At 47.3% G+C, this 12437-nt stretch overlaps 1 protein-coding gene across 1 annotated transcript in view; it reads right to left on the bottom strand.

Moving 5' to 3' along the window:
• Nucleotides 1-2840: 2840 nt before the first annotated feature.
• Nucleotides 2841-12437, bottom strand: part of LOC108579544 — a 48533-nt gene continuing 38936 nt past the window's right edge. Inside the window, exons 6-10 of the mRNA XM_017943106.1 lie at nucleotides 7173-7751; nucleotides 5137-6792; nucleotides 4592-4690; nucleotides 3533-4451; nucleotides 2841-3345 (exon numbers count right to left, since the gene is read on the bottom strand). Coding sequence (XP_017798595.1) covers nucleotides 2841-3345; nucleotides 3533-4451; nucleotides 4592-4690; nucleotides 5137-6792; nucleotides 7173-7751 — 3758 coding nt within the window. The remainder of the gene's footprint in view (nucleotides 3346-3532; nucleotides 4452-4591; nucleotides 4691-5136; nucleotides 6793-7172; nucleotides 7752-12437) is intronic.

Raw genomic sequence — 12437 nt, 5'->3', positions numbered from 1 at the left:
GGATCCTTCGAGGCCCGCTGTTCGTTTTCCTAAAGATCTCCACGGTACTGTTTGTGAAAATGACAAATCGGTAAATCAGTTAAGGTGAATAAGATTTTTCTTTAATAACGCGTCGAATGAGAGAGATCCATTTAACAACCCTCGGGCACTTGCAAATTCCAATTCCAAGTTAAAGGTAAAATTTGAATAGAACAGAAACTGAAGCGGGACTCTGAAAAATTCGGGCGAGCCTCTTTCTCGTTGTTCGCAAATCTCTGGAAAAGTGTCTAAAAAATTGAGAGATCCTGCTCGGTCGCGAAGATTCTACTTTGCCCTTTTTTTTCTTTACCGCTAAGCCGCGAAACTTTTCACCGAGCGTACCAACATCTATAGTCTGACAATTGAAACAGCTATTCTTTAACATTGTCGATGAAATACAGAAAGTAGACGTATACATCTGGCGACCGAGTCGATCGTCTATCCCGTTCTATTTCGACGCGCTCCTTTAAGGCACTAACTTTCTACGATCGTGTTCACGTCGTTTTTTAACGAGTGTGCGGTTCGGTCTTTTGTGTATCGTTTTTTCTTTCGCTCGATGAAGAAAAAAAAAAAAAGAAAAGAAGCTTCTCTGCGGACAGTCAGTTTTTTATCGTTTTGCTAAGGCACGGTCCTACAAGTTCGGGGGAAAACTCTAAAGGCACCCTAGGCGCGTCACCCAACGCACTCACGCATACGCATCGCTCTAAAAAGCTACGCGGTTTAATCGTACTCCTCGGAAAAATACGTTTCTCGGTGTCTTTTTCTTCAGGTTCGTCGTGTTACTCGTCGATCGTCTTTATTTCTCAGGGGAAATCACTCCGGCGATACGATTAATACGGTTATTTAATGTTTCGATGGATCAAGGGAAAAGAAAGCGTTGCAATCAGCGGGGGGAATTGACGTGAAATTCAATAATTTCGAGAAATCAAATTTCTCGGGGAACGAAGATTGTCCGGGGAAAACTGTACAGAAGTTTGTAATGTTTCCGAAGGAATCACCAGAGTGAAAATAATTTTTTTCAAAATGACAAGGATATTCTTCTATTGTTTCTACTCCCTTGCAATGTTAAAAATCGTCATCGTGAATCCCCTGAGAGTACAAACGCGAGGATCCCTATTTTTCATAATTTACATTAAAAAAGAACAAAGAAAGAAAAACGCACACCTGCCGATCTTTTATCTCGAGCTCTCCCATTATAGAGTATACCTTTTCTCTCTGCGTATACATATATATACGTTTTTCTGAAATTTTCGTCGCCTCTATACATACATATAATATTATACATGCTTTTTCTATATTTTCTCTTTCCTCTTCGAAATGTCCGCTCGTTCCCTTCATCCAGTAGTACGCAACGATTTGCCTGGAATCAAAGGACGTCGTCGAATCACATCCTCTCTGTCTCTCGTCTTGGCTGGCAGTCTTTTTGTTAACTCTCAGTTTTCTCTCGTTATTTAGTTTCTTCTCCTTTATTTTTAATCAATACTGTTCGTAATAAGATTAATGAGAAAACGCGTACCCTCCTGGTCGCGGCACATTTATATCCCCGGGAAAGCGTATAATCTTTAGTACGATTCGTTTGGTCGATCAGCTCGAAGAAAAGGGGAAAAAGAAGGGAAATCATTGCACCCTCGATGGCTGATCGATCGCTGCATTTCTGCCCCCGACAACTCGTCGAAATCATTCGAAACGTTTCTTCAACAATGGTCCAGACGCCATGACGGACTAGACGCGTGTGAAAAGCACAATTTCGTGTCTTGTTTCCTCTTCGATTCTCGCATTCAGCCCGCTTGGCGTCGGTGATCATCCTGGACACCGAGTTTCAGCGAGAAGAAGACGATTAACCGTAAGATCGCTTGTTCTCTCCTTATCGAAGAAGTTCCATTTCTTTTCTCCCTCATGTGTCTGTTCTTCGTCATATATTAACTATCTGTACTCTACGAGCACCACGCGGAGGGTACACGAATGATACTAAGACAAAAAAAGAAAAAAAAATACAGGAAAAAAAAGAAGAAAAACGAAATGTACAAGGTCTTTTCTCTATTTAAATATTACAAGTTTTGTCTTTTATCCTCGCTTTTCTCATCTAAAGCTATGCGACAGGCTCTCGTTTCTTTATCCGTGTGTTTGTTTTTTTTTTTTTTATTGTCTACGGTTTCTATGCGCCATAGTTTCATCCTCTTCCAAGTCAAGAAGGATCGTGAAAGATTCCAACAAGATCGTTTTAATAAATAACTCTCTCGTAAGTACGAAGTCATCGAGCTGACTGAACACAGTTCCAGTTTTCGATGCATCGACCGATATACACATCTCTCTCTCTCTCTCTCTCGCTCTCTCGCTCTCTCATTCGCCGTTGTTTCAAACGAGAAGAGGTCACACATACACACACACTACTATAAAAGAGCTATCGATTCCTCCTGGTCGAGAACGGCTGAAGATTAATGACTAGGCCGCGGTCGGGGTGCTCCTAATCATCCAGCCTCGTCGAACGAATCATCCTGGTATCGGGCATGGACAATCGCGAGCGAATTCTCCAGGGAATGTCTACAGGGAGCTTGTCAAAAAACTGTCTTTTTTCCTATTATATTCCTCCAGTCATCTCTCCGATCAGATTTCATCAGCGTGAACCGAAAAGAAACTTCCGTCTGATGCAGCACACCCTCTATCTCTCTCTCTCCCCTAACAATGCTTCCTTTCGCTGCCCCATACAGCCTCAGACTGAGAGGGCTCGTCGATTCTTCGAGGAATGTCTACGGGGACCAGAGAATCCTCTTTCCTGAGTCTCCTCAAATAAACGATTATTACAACGTCTCTGCTGAACATCGTTATGTGTCCATGTGTCGGTACTTGTGTGCGGACATCTGTGCCAGGCCCAAAACAGCGTACTGACACTGTAGACAATGATAGTGCGTCTGCTTGCCCGAATGCTGGCACTGTACGCCTCCGCACGGTTGGCTAGGCGTGAACTTTTGGAAACCAGCCGCTGCTATGCTGTCCAGCTTCGCGTGTTGCCGCCTATGAGCCACCACTTTGTTGGTATCCGTGCAGACGAAGTCGCATTTCAGACAGTGGAAGTGCGACGCCTTGTTCTGCATCGAGCCTAACGAGGACGTGTAAGCGCACTGTGCTCTACCACAGGGCACGTTCGCTCTGTACTGCTGGAAATCACCGCCCATCAACGTGTCCAGACGCTCGTGTCTTGCCGTGTGCTGGACGAAACGAGTCTTGTCGCAGAACGAGTAGCCACAGTCCTGACGCATGCAATGGAAATGGGTCTGGTGCTCTCTGTAGCCGCAGTGCGGGTACCTGCAGTCCTCGTTGAATCTGAACCTGAATTTACGAACGAAACGATTCAGTTTATCGCTCTAAAACAGCTAAATTAACTCGCACACGATTAACAATATCGTCGATATCGATAAAACTGACTTTCGAGTGTCGGAGTATAGTTAAAGTTAGACTTAGAATTCCTGTAATATCGTTGATCGTGTGCTTGATAATATGTTGAAATTCTACCAACCTGACGTATCCTTCTGGCACAGGCTCGTCCTTCAGCATCCTCATAGAGTGATGAAGCCTCTGCTTCTTCGCCTCCGGAGAATTGCTATCGGGAGGAGAGAGTGACCTCTTGTTCAGGTTCAAATTCGCTGCCAGAGAGGCCAAGGGATTCTCGTCTCTGGTCGGAGGTAGAAAGTTGGTTGGCGGTAGACCAGGTGCGAACATCAATCCTGGTCCACCTGTGTACATGCCACCGTGTTGGAGGAAAGGTGGCAGTGCTTGGTTCATCAGAGCGATCTGTTGATTCATGGCAGCCATCACTGCTGGGCTAGGGAAGTGGAATCCATGGCTGAGGTCCAATTCGAAGCTCGTCGGAACTGGCGATTGTTGGACACTCGGAGGTAAACTTGGCTGAGACAACTGTCCGTTCTCGTTGTTGTCGATCATAGAATTGTTCCCTTCGTCTCTGGTAACCTCGCTCGGCTCCCTCTTCACGTTCGGGATATTCTGCACGCCAACGTCCGCTCCACACCTCGCTGGCTCGATCTTAACCTCCTTCGCTTGGGTCTGCTGTGTCATCTGGCCGAGTGTCTGTTGCATCTGTCGTTGCATCTGATTCTGGAAGTTCTGAATGTTCTGAGCCATCTGAGCGTTCTGAGCCATGAAGTCGTGTTTTTGGGAGAGCTGCGCAAGGTAGTCGTGTTGCAGCTGATTCGGAGCCTGACTGGCCATCTCGTGTTGCTGCTGGCTCAAAATTGCGCCTGTAGAATGTTTCGCTATGTGAGCCACGAGTCTGTCGAGCTCGGAGAAAGCTTGATTGCAGGCGTTGCAGTGATAGTGATTCTTGCGTTTCAGCTTGCAGAACGGTCTGCTACAGCTCTGTTCAGGCCCGTACAACGTGTGCGGCGAGGCTGAGCTTGTCGATGGGAGAACCGGCGACTCTGCAATTGGGAAATTCGATCTGAGTACAGGTCGCGAGTAGCGAGATTAGTCGTGAAGAGCGTAATCGCGAAGATTCGTCTAATGAGAAACACAACAGTTTGAAGGCAAAACAAAACTGGTCGTCGAAAGAGACACGAACCTTGGTGCACGGAAGTTCGCATGGATAGCACGACGCCCGGAAGTGCGGGTTCACTCGGCGGTCCACTGACCGGATAATAGGTGCCTGCCGCCCTCACCACTAGCAACAATCAACCAAACAACCAACACTTCAAATATACCTCCCACTAGAAATAGTAATTAGACCGCCGTATAGAGAATCGTAGAGGGGAAAAGCTCAGGTTAGGTTCATGTTTAAAAAAAAAAAAAAAAAAAATAAAAATACAAAAGATTGATTAATCCTTTCGATACAGGAAACTGACGATAAGAATAAAAAAAAAAACAAATAGAGAGATCATTCGAAAGGATCGAAGGGAGCGGTGCTGATGTGTCGTAATGTAACATACATCGAAGTGCGTGTGTTTACGTGCAAAACAAATGAAAAAAATAAAATAAGACATGCATCGACTGTGGTAAGACTGTCTCTCGCGCGACAATTCTCAAGTAACTACCAAACAAAACTCATCTATGAGACAAATACTGTACAGGGGTGCACTGGTTCGTGTCTATCAGGTGAAGCAAACTTACCGGTGGTCTTACTGGCATCCGGACTTGGTATCTCCGTCTCCTTCTCCTCCATCATCGATCTGTTCTCCATATCGCCGGGCAAACTTTCCTCGGGCTTCTCGATCAGTTCCGCTGGATTCTTCACTTGAATCCTAGGCTTCGTTTCCTGTATCATCACCGGCTGCGATTGCGTCTGACATTCTTGATTCGACGAGGATTCCTGGTTGGAAACCTCGTTGTGACCGGTGTGCTGCTTCTCGTGCATCGCCATCGTCGAGTATCTGACGAACGAGTAGCCGCAGTTCGGCCTGGTACAGTGGAAATGCCGATTAACGCGATTACTGTGACAACCGGCCAGCCGACAATCTACCATCTTATCGAAGAAGGCAAAGCCAGGAGGTATGTCGACGTTATCGTGGAAGTCTTTGCTGTGCATCAGCAGCTGATCAGGTCTATCGGTTGAGAAATGACACCTCGGCTGGGAACAGTGATGATGTCTGGTCGATCTGTGCACGCAGGCCGGATCTGGACAACCGTCTGGATTATAGGTTGAGAACCCTTCTGGTTCGCCAAGGCTGTTCGAAGGAGACACGCTTCCTTCTCTATCCTCTGCCATTGGATTAGGCGTCAGACTAGGTGTCTGTGGTTTCGGTAGCTTGAAGCTTGTAAAGATCGCCTGAGGTGAGTCGTGTGTATGCGTAGCTGGATCTCCGCCTGACCAGATCTCGATCACCCTGTTCTTTGGCGGTCTGCCACGTTTCCGCCTGAACATAGCGTCGATGTTCGTCAGGTGGGTCAACGTGACGTCAGGGGATAGAGCGTGAGAGGTGCACGATAGGTTCAACTGTCGACTGTACTCGTGGATCTTGTAATGTTGTAGTCTACGGAACGGTTTGTCGGTGGATAGGATAACCTCGCGACAGTTCTCCCAGTTGCAGTGATAGTGTTTCTCTTTGTCGGCGTACGGGCAACTGTCGTCGCAGCCACCTTCCTCGAAGAACGCATCGGTGATGCGTTCCTGAGTCTCGTGTTCTCTCAGATGTTCTCTGACTTCGCGGGGATCTTTCAGAGCCGCTCCGCAACGATCCAACGCGCAATGATGGTGTTCTCTAGCTACGTGACAGGGACAGTCGCCGGAAGCAGGCACCAGATACGCCAGTTCCGTGGCAGTCAGCTGGTGGCTCTGTTGCTGTTGATGTTGCTGTTGCTGGTCGATCGTCACCGTGGAACTTCCGCTGGCGGTGGTGACAGTGGTAGTTGGAGCAGTGAGATCCATAGCAAGGTCGCTTACGCTTTGAAACGAGTCGTCCAAGGAGTAGTAAGACGGGGAACCTCTGTCCTCGTTCGAGCTTTCGCCGTTCAAACTCAAAGAGAGGTTCTGACCGCTGAGATCGTCCGGTGGCCATGATCCAGGGGGCCGTATACCACCGACAGCACTGATCTGCTTGTACTTCCTATAGGCTAATTCAGACTCGTGACGCTCGTGCTTCCGTTTATGGGAGAACAGTTGACCGGAAGAATGGAGAACATAGCTGCAGTGCGGTCTTATGCAATGGATGTGATTGCAGACCCTAGAGAAGCGACATTGCTCGAAGGGACAACCCTCGGACTTCATGAACTTCTTGAACCCGTCTCTCGATAATTGCTCGTCCTTGATGTGATACGATTTATGCTTATCTGCAAGAAGAAGATCGAGGCGAGTTAGTACGTTCGCAGGGAACGCGGCAGATCTTACAAGGAGATGGCAAGAATCAGTTGGTTTTACGTGTATTCGATCCGTACGGGTATCGAAAACGAACAGCCATGCACCTAAACTAACTCAGGGTTGTTTTATACCATCGACACGAAGAATCGAACGCACGTGAAAACCAACACGCTCGAGATTAACCAAGTTCTTCTTGCCATCTGCTTGTCGGTGACAAAAGTTTCGGTAAAGAAAAATAATCGCCGAGGAAACGAACGCTACTATTTGTCAGGGAAAACGTGTGTTGTAACGAGCAACTCTAGCCGAGCGGAGAGGACTATAATTTTCTACAGCAAGTGGTGTATCTCTTTACCCATGTCAGCCTTGTTCTTGAAGGTGAACCGGCAACCTGGCCGACGACAATGGAAGTGCGTGGTCCGCTGGCCGACGAAGGGACAGTGATCGGTGGCGCAGCTCTCGGTAGCTCGAAATCTCTGGAACCCTTCCTGTATGATCGCTGAATCCTTCCTGTGATAATTAGCGTGCATCTGCACGTCTGACGTCGATATGTAAACCTTGTCGCAATTCTCATGTATACAGTGGTAATGGGTCTGTTTTCTATTGTGCGGACATGCTCGGCCTGGATGCCTCTCCGAGCAATCGTCCGTCGGCGAGTACCTCATGAAACCGTGCTGCAAAGATTCGTCCCTCTTTTTGTGCCACTTGAAATGCCTGATCATCTCTTCCTTTTTCACAAACACCCTACCACTGCAGTCCAGACAGTGAAAATGCTCGCGACAGCCGAGCTCCTTACAATACGAGCTACCGCATTCTTGGCCCGACGTGTACCGTCTCACATAGCGGGAGTAATCGATTATCGGCTGCGAAACCGGGCTTTTCGAGCTACCGATCAGGGTGTCGGCCACCGGAGACATGCTTTGTCTCAACAACGCTGAAATCAGAAGAGAGAAGAGGTGAGAATGTTTCCTCCCCTTTTTTCGACGAATTGTTTCTAACCGACACAATTTTCAAATTCATCACTACGGACATAAAGATCCCTAACTCTCTCTGAGTATCCTCCGATGGTTATGGTATGGAACGACACAGGCGGCCGGGGAGAGTTGGTAAAGAAGTGTTCTGTAGTCGCGAGAAACGACATTATCCGCGCAGCCGATGGGCGAAGGTGATATAACCGACCGTTACAGAGAGGACGGACACGCGTGAAATAGATCTATACAAGATGTAGAGACAAGGTCTCGCTAGAGCCTAAGTATATTCGAGAAAAGAACTAGCCTTCTCTAAAAAAAAAAAGGTACGATTAATTTTGACACGATCAATGTCAAGAAGACGAAGCCAAAAATACGTTTTTCAACATACACCGAGAGTAAATCGGTGGATTTATTATTAGAAAATCTGGTCAGAGTCGATATTTTCCGATCGGTCTCTCTCTCTCTCTCTCTCTCTCGACTGATAATATATTTTTCATCGGAATACCATAATATCCCTAGCGAAGGAAACTTTTCTCGGACATTTATCACCGGAGCTCTCTCTCTCTCTCTCTCTCTCTCGCAGCTTTGCGTTTTCAAGCGACAATAACACGGTTCAGCGGGGAATTTCGCGAATAGCCGCGAAATATATAAGCACGAAGGAGGATATATGGCGGATGCCCCACCTCCGGAAACCACGTTCCACGTTCGGCTTGCCCTAACCCAAGGGCTCGGTTGATTCCAAGAAATTCCTACTTGTCGACTGTGCGCGCACGTTTGAATGCGTTCAGAAACGAGTTTAAAAATTGTCGAATATTTCTCGTAGGGGGTTCCCCCCTCCTGGTTTTAAGTATGGTGGGGATAGAGGTATAGCCAGCCGAGTTTTATGCGCACGTGTGTATATACGCGAAAGAGAAGAAGGGTTCCTCCCCTCCTACTGCCGTGTGGAAACGAGAGAAAAAGGAACGACGAGAAAAGAGACGAAATGGGTAAAGGTTGCGCGCGAGGGAGAGAGGCACACACCCAGGCATTATGCCTCGGTATTATGTTCCATCGAGGTATATACGAAGCTTCTGAATCTGTGTCACTTTTTCTCTTTTTTTTCCCTCTCCTCCTCCTCCTCCTCCTCCTCCCTTCTTCGATCCAGGATATAATATCCTCTCGAAAGTGAGAATAATTGCGAAATTAAATTGTCCGATAGAAAATCGTCACCCGTAATTTTGCCTTGGCCGAAAGAAGAAAAAAAGAAAGAGACAAAAATATCTACTATAGATACCGCGTTCGGTGTGAGCACGTGCCGCGCGCGTTCGAGACATTACGAAATGCACATTTTCGCCGTGGATGTTTAAATGAATTATCCAGTTTAGCCGAACCGGTAACGCTCGAGCATATTGTTGCGTAACATTCGGTTATGACTATTAATCTATCGTCCCGGTGCAGTAATTATGTAACGCAGCTGCGTGTTTTGTGTAGCTCGTTAGAGGTACCTTCTTCCGTCGAGGAAACTCTCTTGTTCGCGCGAATTCACCAGCCTAAGCATCCTCGGGAGTAGACGTGGCTCGTTACGAGAGACAGAGAGAAGAAGAAGAAGAAGAAGAAGAAGAAGAAAAGGAAAAAAAGGGGCGTAGCGTTGCGGTTCGGGGTCAAGGTTTCGCGGATCAAGTCGCATTAATTAAGAATAAACGCATTACACGCGGTATCGCGAGCCAGCGAGAGAGTCTATGATTCTTCTTTCGTATCCGGGAATGTCAGACATTTTGTTGACGCCTAATTATGCGGGCCGCGTCGCAGGAAGCGTGCCAAAAACCGGCGCGGCGCGAGTGTCGAACGGAGACTGGCCTTGGATCTTGTTAAAAGATACAACGATGTATATTCTAATTGAATCTATTTTTCTTCGTTGCATCTTACGCGAATTTCGAACGGCTCGGCGATCAGAGAATGTTCGAGAGGAAGAAACGACGTGTTAACGAAAGAGAAGGGTTGAGAAATCGAAGAAATACGTTCGGTAGCGAGATCGGAGAAAGTGCTCCAGAGGGAACTCACGCCACCCACAAAGATGGATCGAGAAGAGAAGAAGAATGGGAGAAACGTGACGGAACTCGGGGGACAAATCTTAAAAAATACGAGAAATCTACACGGGGATCCCCCTTTTCCTACCCCTTGCACGAATCCAGCGGCTTTCAGAGGGCCCCGAACCCTTTTATTCGGTTCGGTTCTTGAAACTCGTGCAGGGTCGGAGGGGGAGAGAAAGAGAGGTCGATCCGGCTGCGGATGAAAACCCTGGGCCTGGTTGGGGAGTTTAAAATTTTCAAAAAGCCCAATCCATGAAAAGGAGGCCCCGTATTTCAGACACGCCGTTCCTCTCTCTCTCTCTCCTCTCCTCGTTTTTTTTCTTTTTTTATCATTTAATCCGCGCGGCCTTAGCTGAATAACCCTTTATACGTGATCTGGGCCTGTGTGCTCACCGAAAATCCTCCGGCGTGCACGATCTCCACGCGATGCTTACCGAACAGAGAAGAGCTTCGTATCATCGAGACGAATACCTTCTCGTGTATTTTTTTCTTTTTTCTTCGTATCTACGGTACAATACCGAGAGTTCCGAGCGAATTTTTCTCGACTAATAGGAACGATTTCCACGTGATTCGAATTGTTTAGCGAGACAGAAGAGGGACACGGATTAACATAACCTACAAAATCGCGTGTTTGGATAATGCGTCAAGTGCCTGCTGCGCTGCACTCGCGAAAGGGTCCATTGAACCTTTCTCCTTCCTTTTTCACTCTCTCTCTCTCTCTTTCTTTTTCTCAAGAGGGCCTAAATACCGACAAAAAAAATCCCAACGGGCAGCCACCCCTCTTCCTCGTAGCCTCTTTACCCCTTTTTTTCGAGCCGGCGGCCCTCGTCACAACATTGTTTCCGGAAAAACGGCTCCGTTAAAGGAGTAACCGGCCAGATGCGATTTAACGAGCCAGAATAGAGACGTTGCGCCGATTTCACGGGCATGGAACGCGACTGGTGGGAATATTATGACGTGCTCCGAATATTTTTTCAACTTTCGACAAAGGATTAACGTAAGCTTCGATCCGATCGATGCTTCTCCCTTCTACCGAAAACAGAGAATCTACCTTTTCTAACTGAACAGCGCTACGTACCTATGTTCACCAAAGTGTATCCTCTATAAAGAACGAAGAAGAAAAAGACAAGAAAGAAGATAGGAAGATACGAGTGATCAAAGAGACGAAGTAGAATTTGTCAAATTTTCCTCGAACGTGATAAAGGAGTTATTCGACGAAGATCGTGGCGGAAAAGAGGGGACGAAAATGGTGCAGCAGCCGTATACGGCAGAATCATCAATCCGGTCGCAGGCATGAAAATCGTGGCGCCAAGAGGGTCATGCAAAGCGAGCAGATGAAACGGGAAAGTCGCGGTTGAAGGTGGAACAGCATCAGACAGAGACAACGTATCCAGAAAGACGAAGAGACCAGCGGACACTAAACTATTCTAAGATCCTCCGCGAGAGAGTGTCGCGGACTTATTGTCTCTCAGCGAGCACGGCGGCGTTATTTCTGTCAAAATTACGTTATGGTCGCCATTCTCCTGTCCCGTTTCTCTCGGTGCTGCCCGTTTAGCACCTTCTTTCACACTGCAGTCCCCTTCTTCATCTTCTTCTTCTTCTTCTTCTTCTTCGTACAAGTTTCCAATCTTCTTCCTCTTTGTGGAAAAGCATCGCGCGACCAGAATAAACGCGGGCTACGCGCCGCCATTATAATTAACACGATTCAAGACTTCTTTAAGGAAGAGCAGCTTCCAGAGGGAGCAACCGGAAATTTACGAGCTTCCCACCGTGTTTCTGCCGATAGAATTATTTCTACCTTTGTCTACTCGTTCCTTCCAATTATTACCGGGAGTCTAACCCACTCGCGTGATTTATAGACGGTATTTATAGATCTGGCCATCCGCGTAAATCGCGTAAATTCAAAGTGCCGCTTGATATCCTAGTGCAAGCGTTCTTCTTATACACATAAACGCATCTCTTCTTCCCTCCTTTCGAAGCGTTTCGGATCAAACAGAAGAGTCGCGTGCTGCTTCAGATCGGTGGAAAAAAAGAAATTCTGCACAGGAGTCTGCGATGCACCGAAAACGGGATTATTCATCAGCGGCGATTATTAAGCGAGGCTTTCGTGAGGCGCAGCGTGCGTGAACGAACGCGCGCGCGTACAAACGGTCGTTAAAGCAATCGAGCCACGTGCTACGTCCTATAGCTCTCTCTCTTTTCTCTCTCTCTCTCTCTCTCTCTCTTTCTCTCTATCTCTCTCTCCCTCTAGGCCGTTTCTAAAGGCACATTCATTAATGTCGCGTATGTAGCCGGTATCGTTTTACCCCTCCGGCGAGGCGCGGAATTTTTCCTCCCCCTCTCTCTCTCTCTCTCTCCTTTCTCTCTTTTAATTCACTTCTCCTCCTTTCTCTTTTTTTGTTCACTTTTAATCTAGCCGTGTACCGACGTATGGATTTTTCGGGGCCACTGTTACGGACATACTACTTAGTGTCAACCAACCGCCCCTCCTTCATCACCACCACTCTCACCCCCTTCTCTCTCTCTTTTTCACGGCGCCGTGGGTCGAACAAACCCGCCCGCCTCCCTCTCTCCTTCCTG

The sequence above is a fragment of the Habropoda laboriosa genome, unplaced genomic scaffold (assembly GCF_001263275.1).
Source record: "Habropoda laboriosa isolate 0110345459 unplaced genomic scaffold, ASM126327v1 scaffold33, whole genome shotgun sequence".
Classification (NCBI taxonomy): Eukaryota; Metazoa; Arthropoda; class Insecta; order Hymenoptera; family Apidae; genus Habropoda; species Habropoda laboriosa.
Note: the sequence above shows the minus strand (reverse complement) of the source record. Positions and strands in the feature narration are given on the sequence as shown.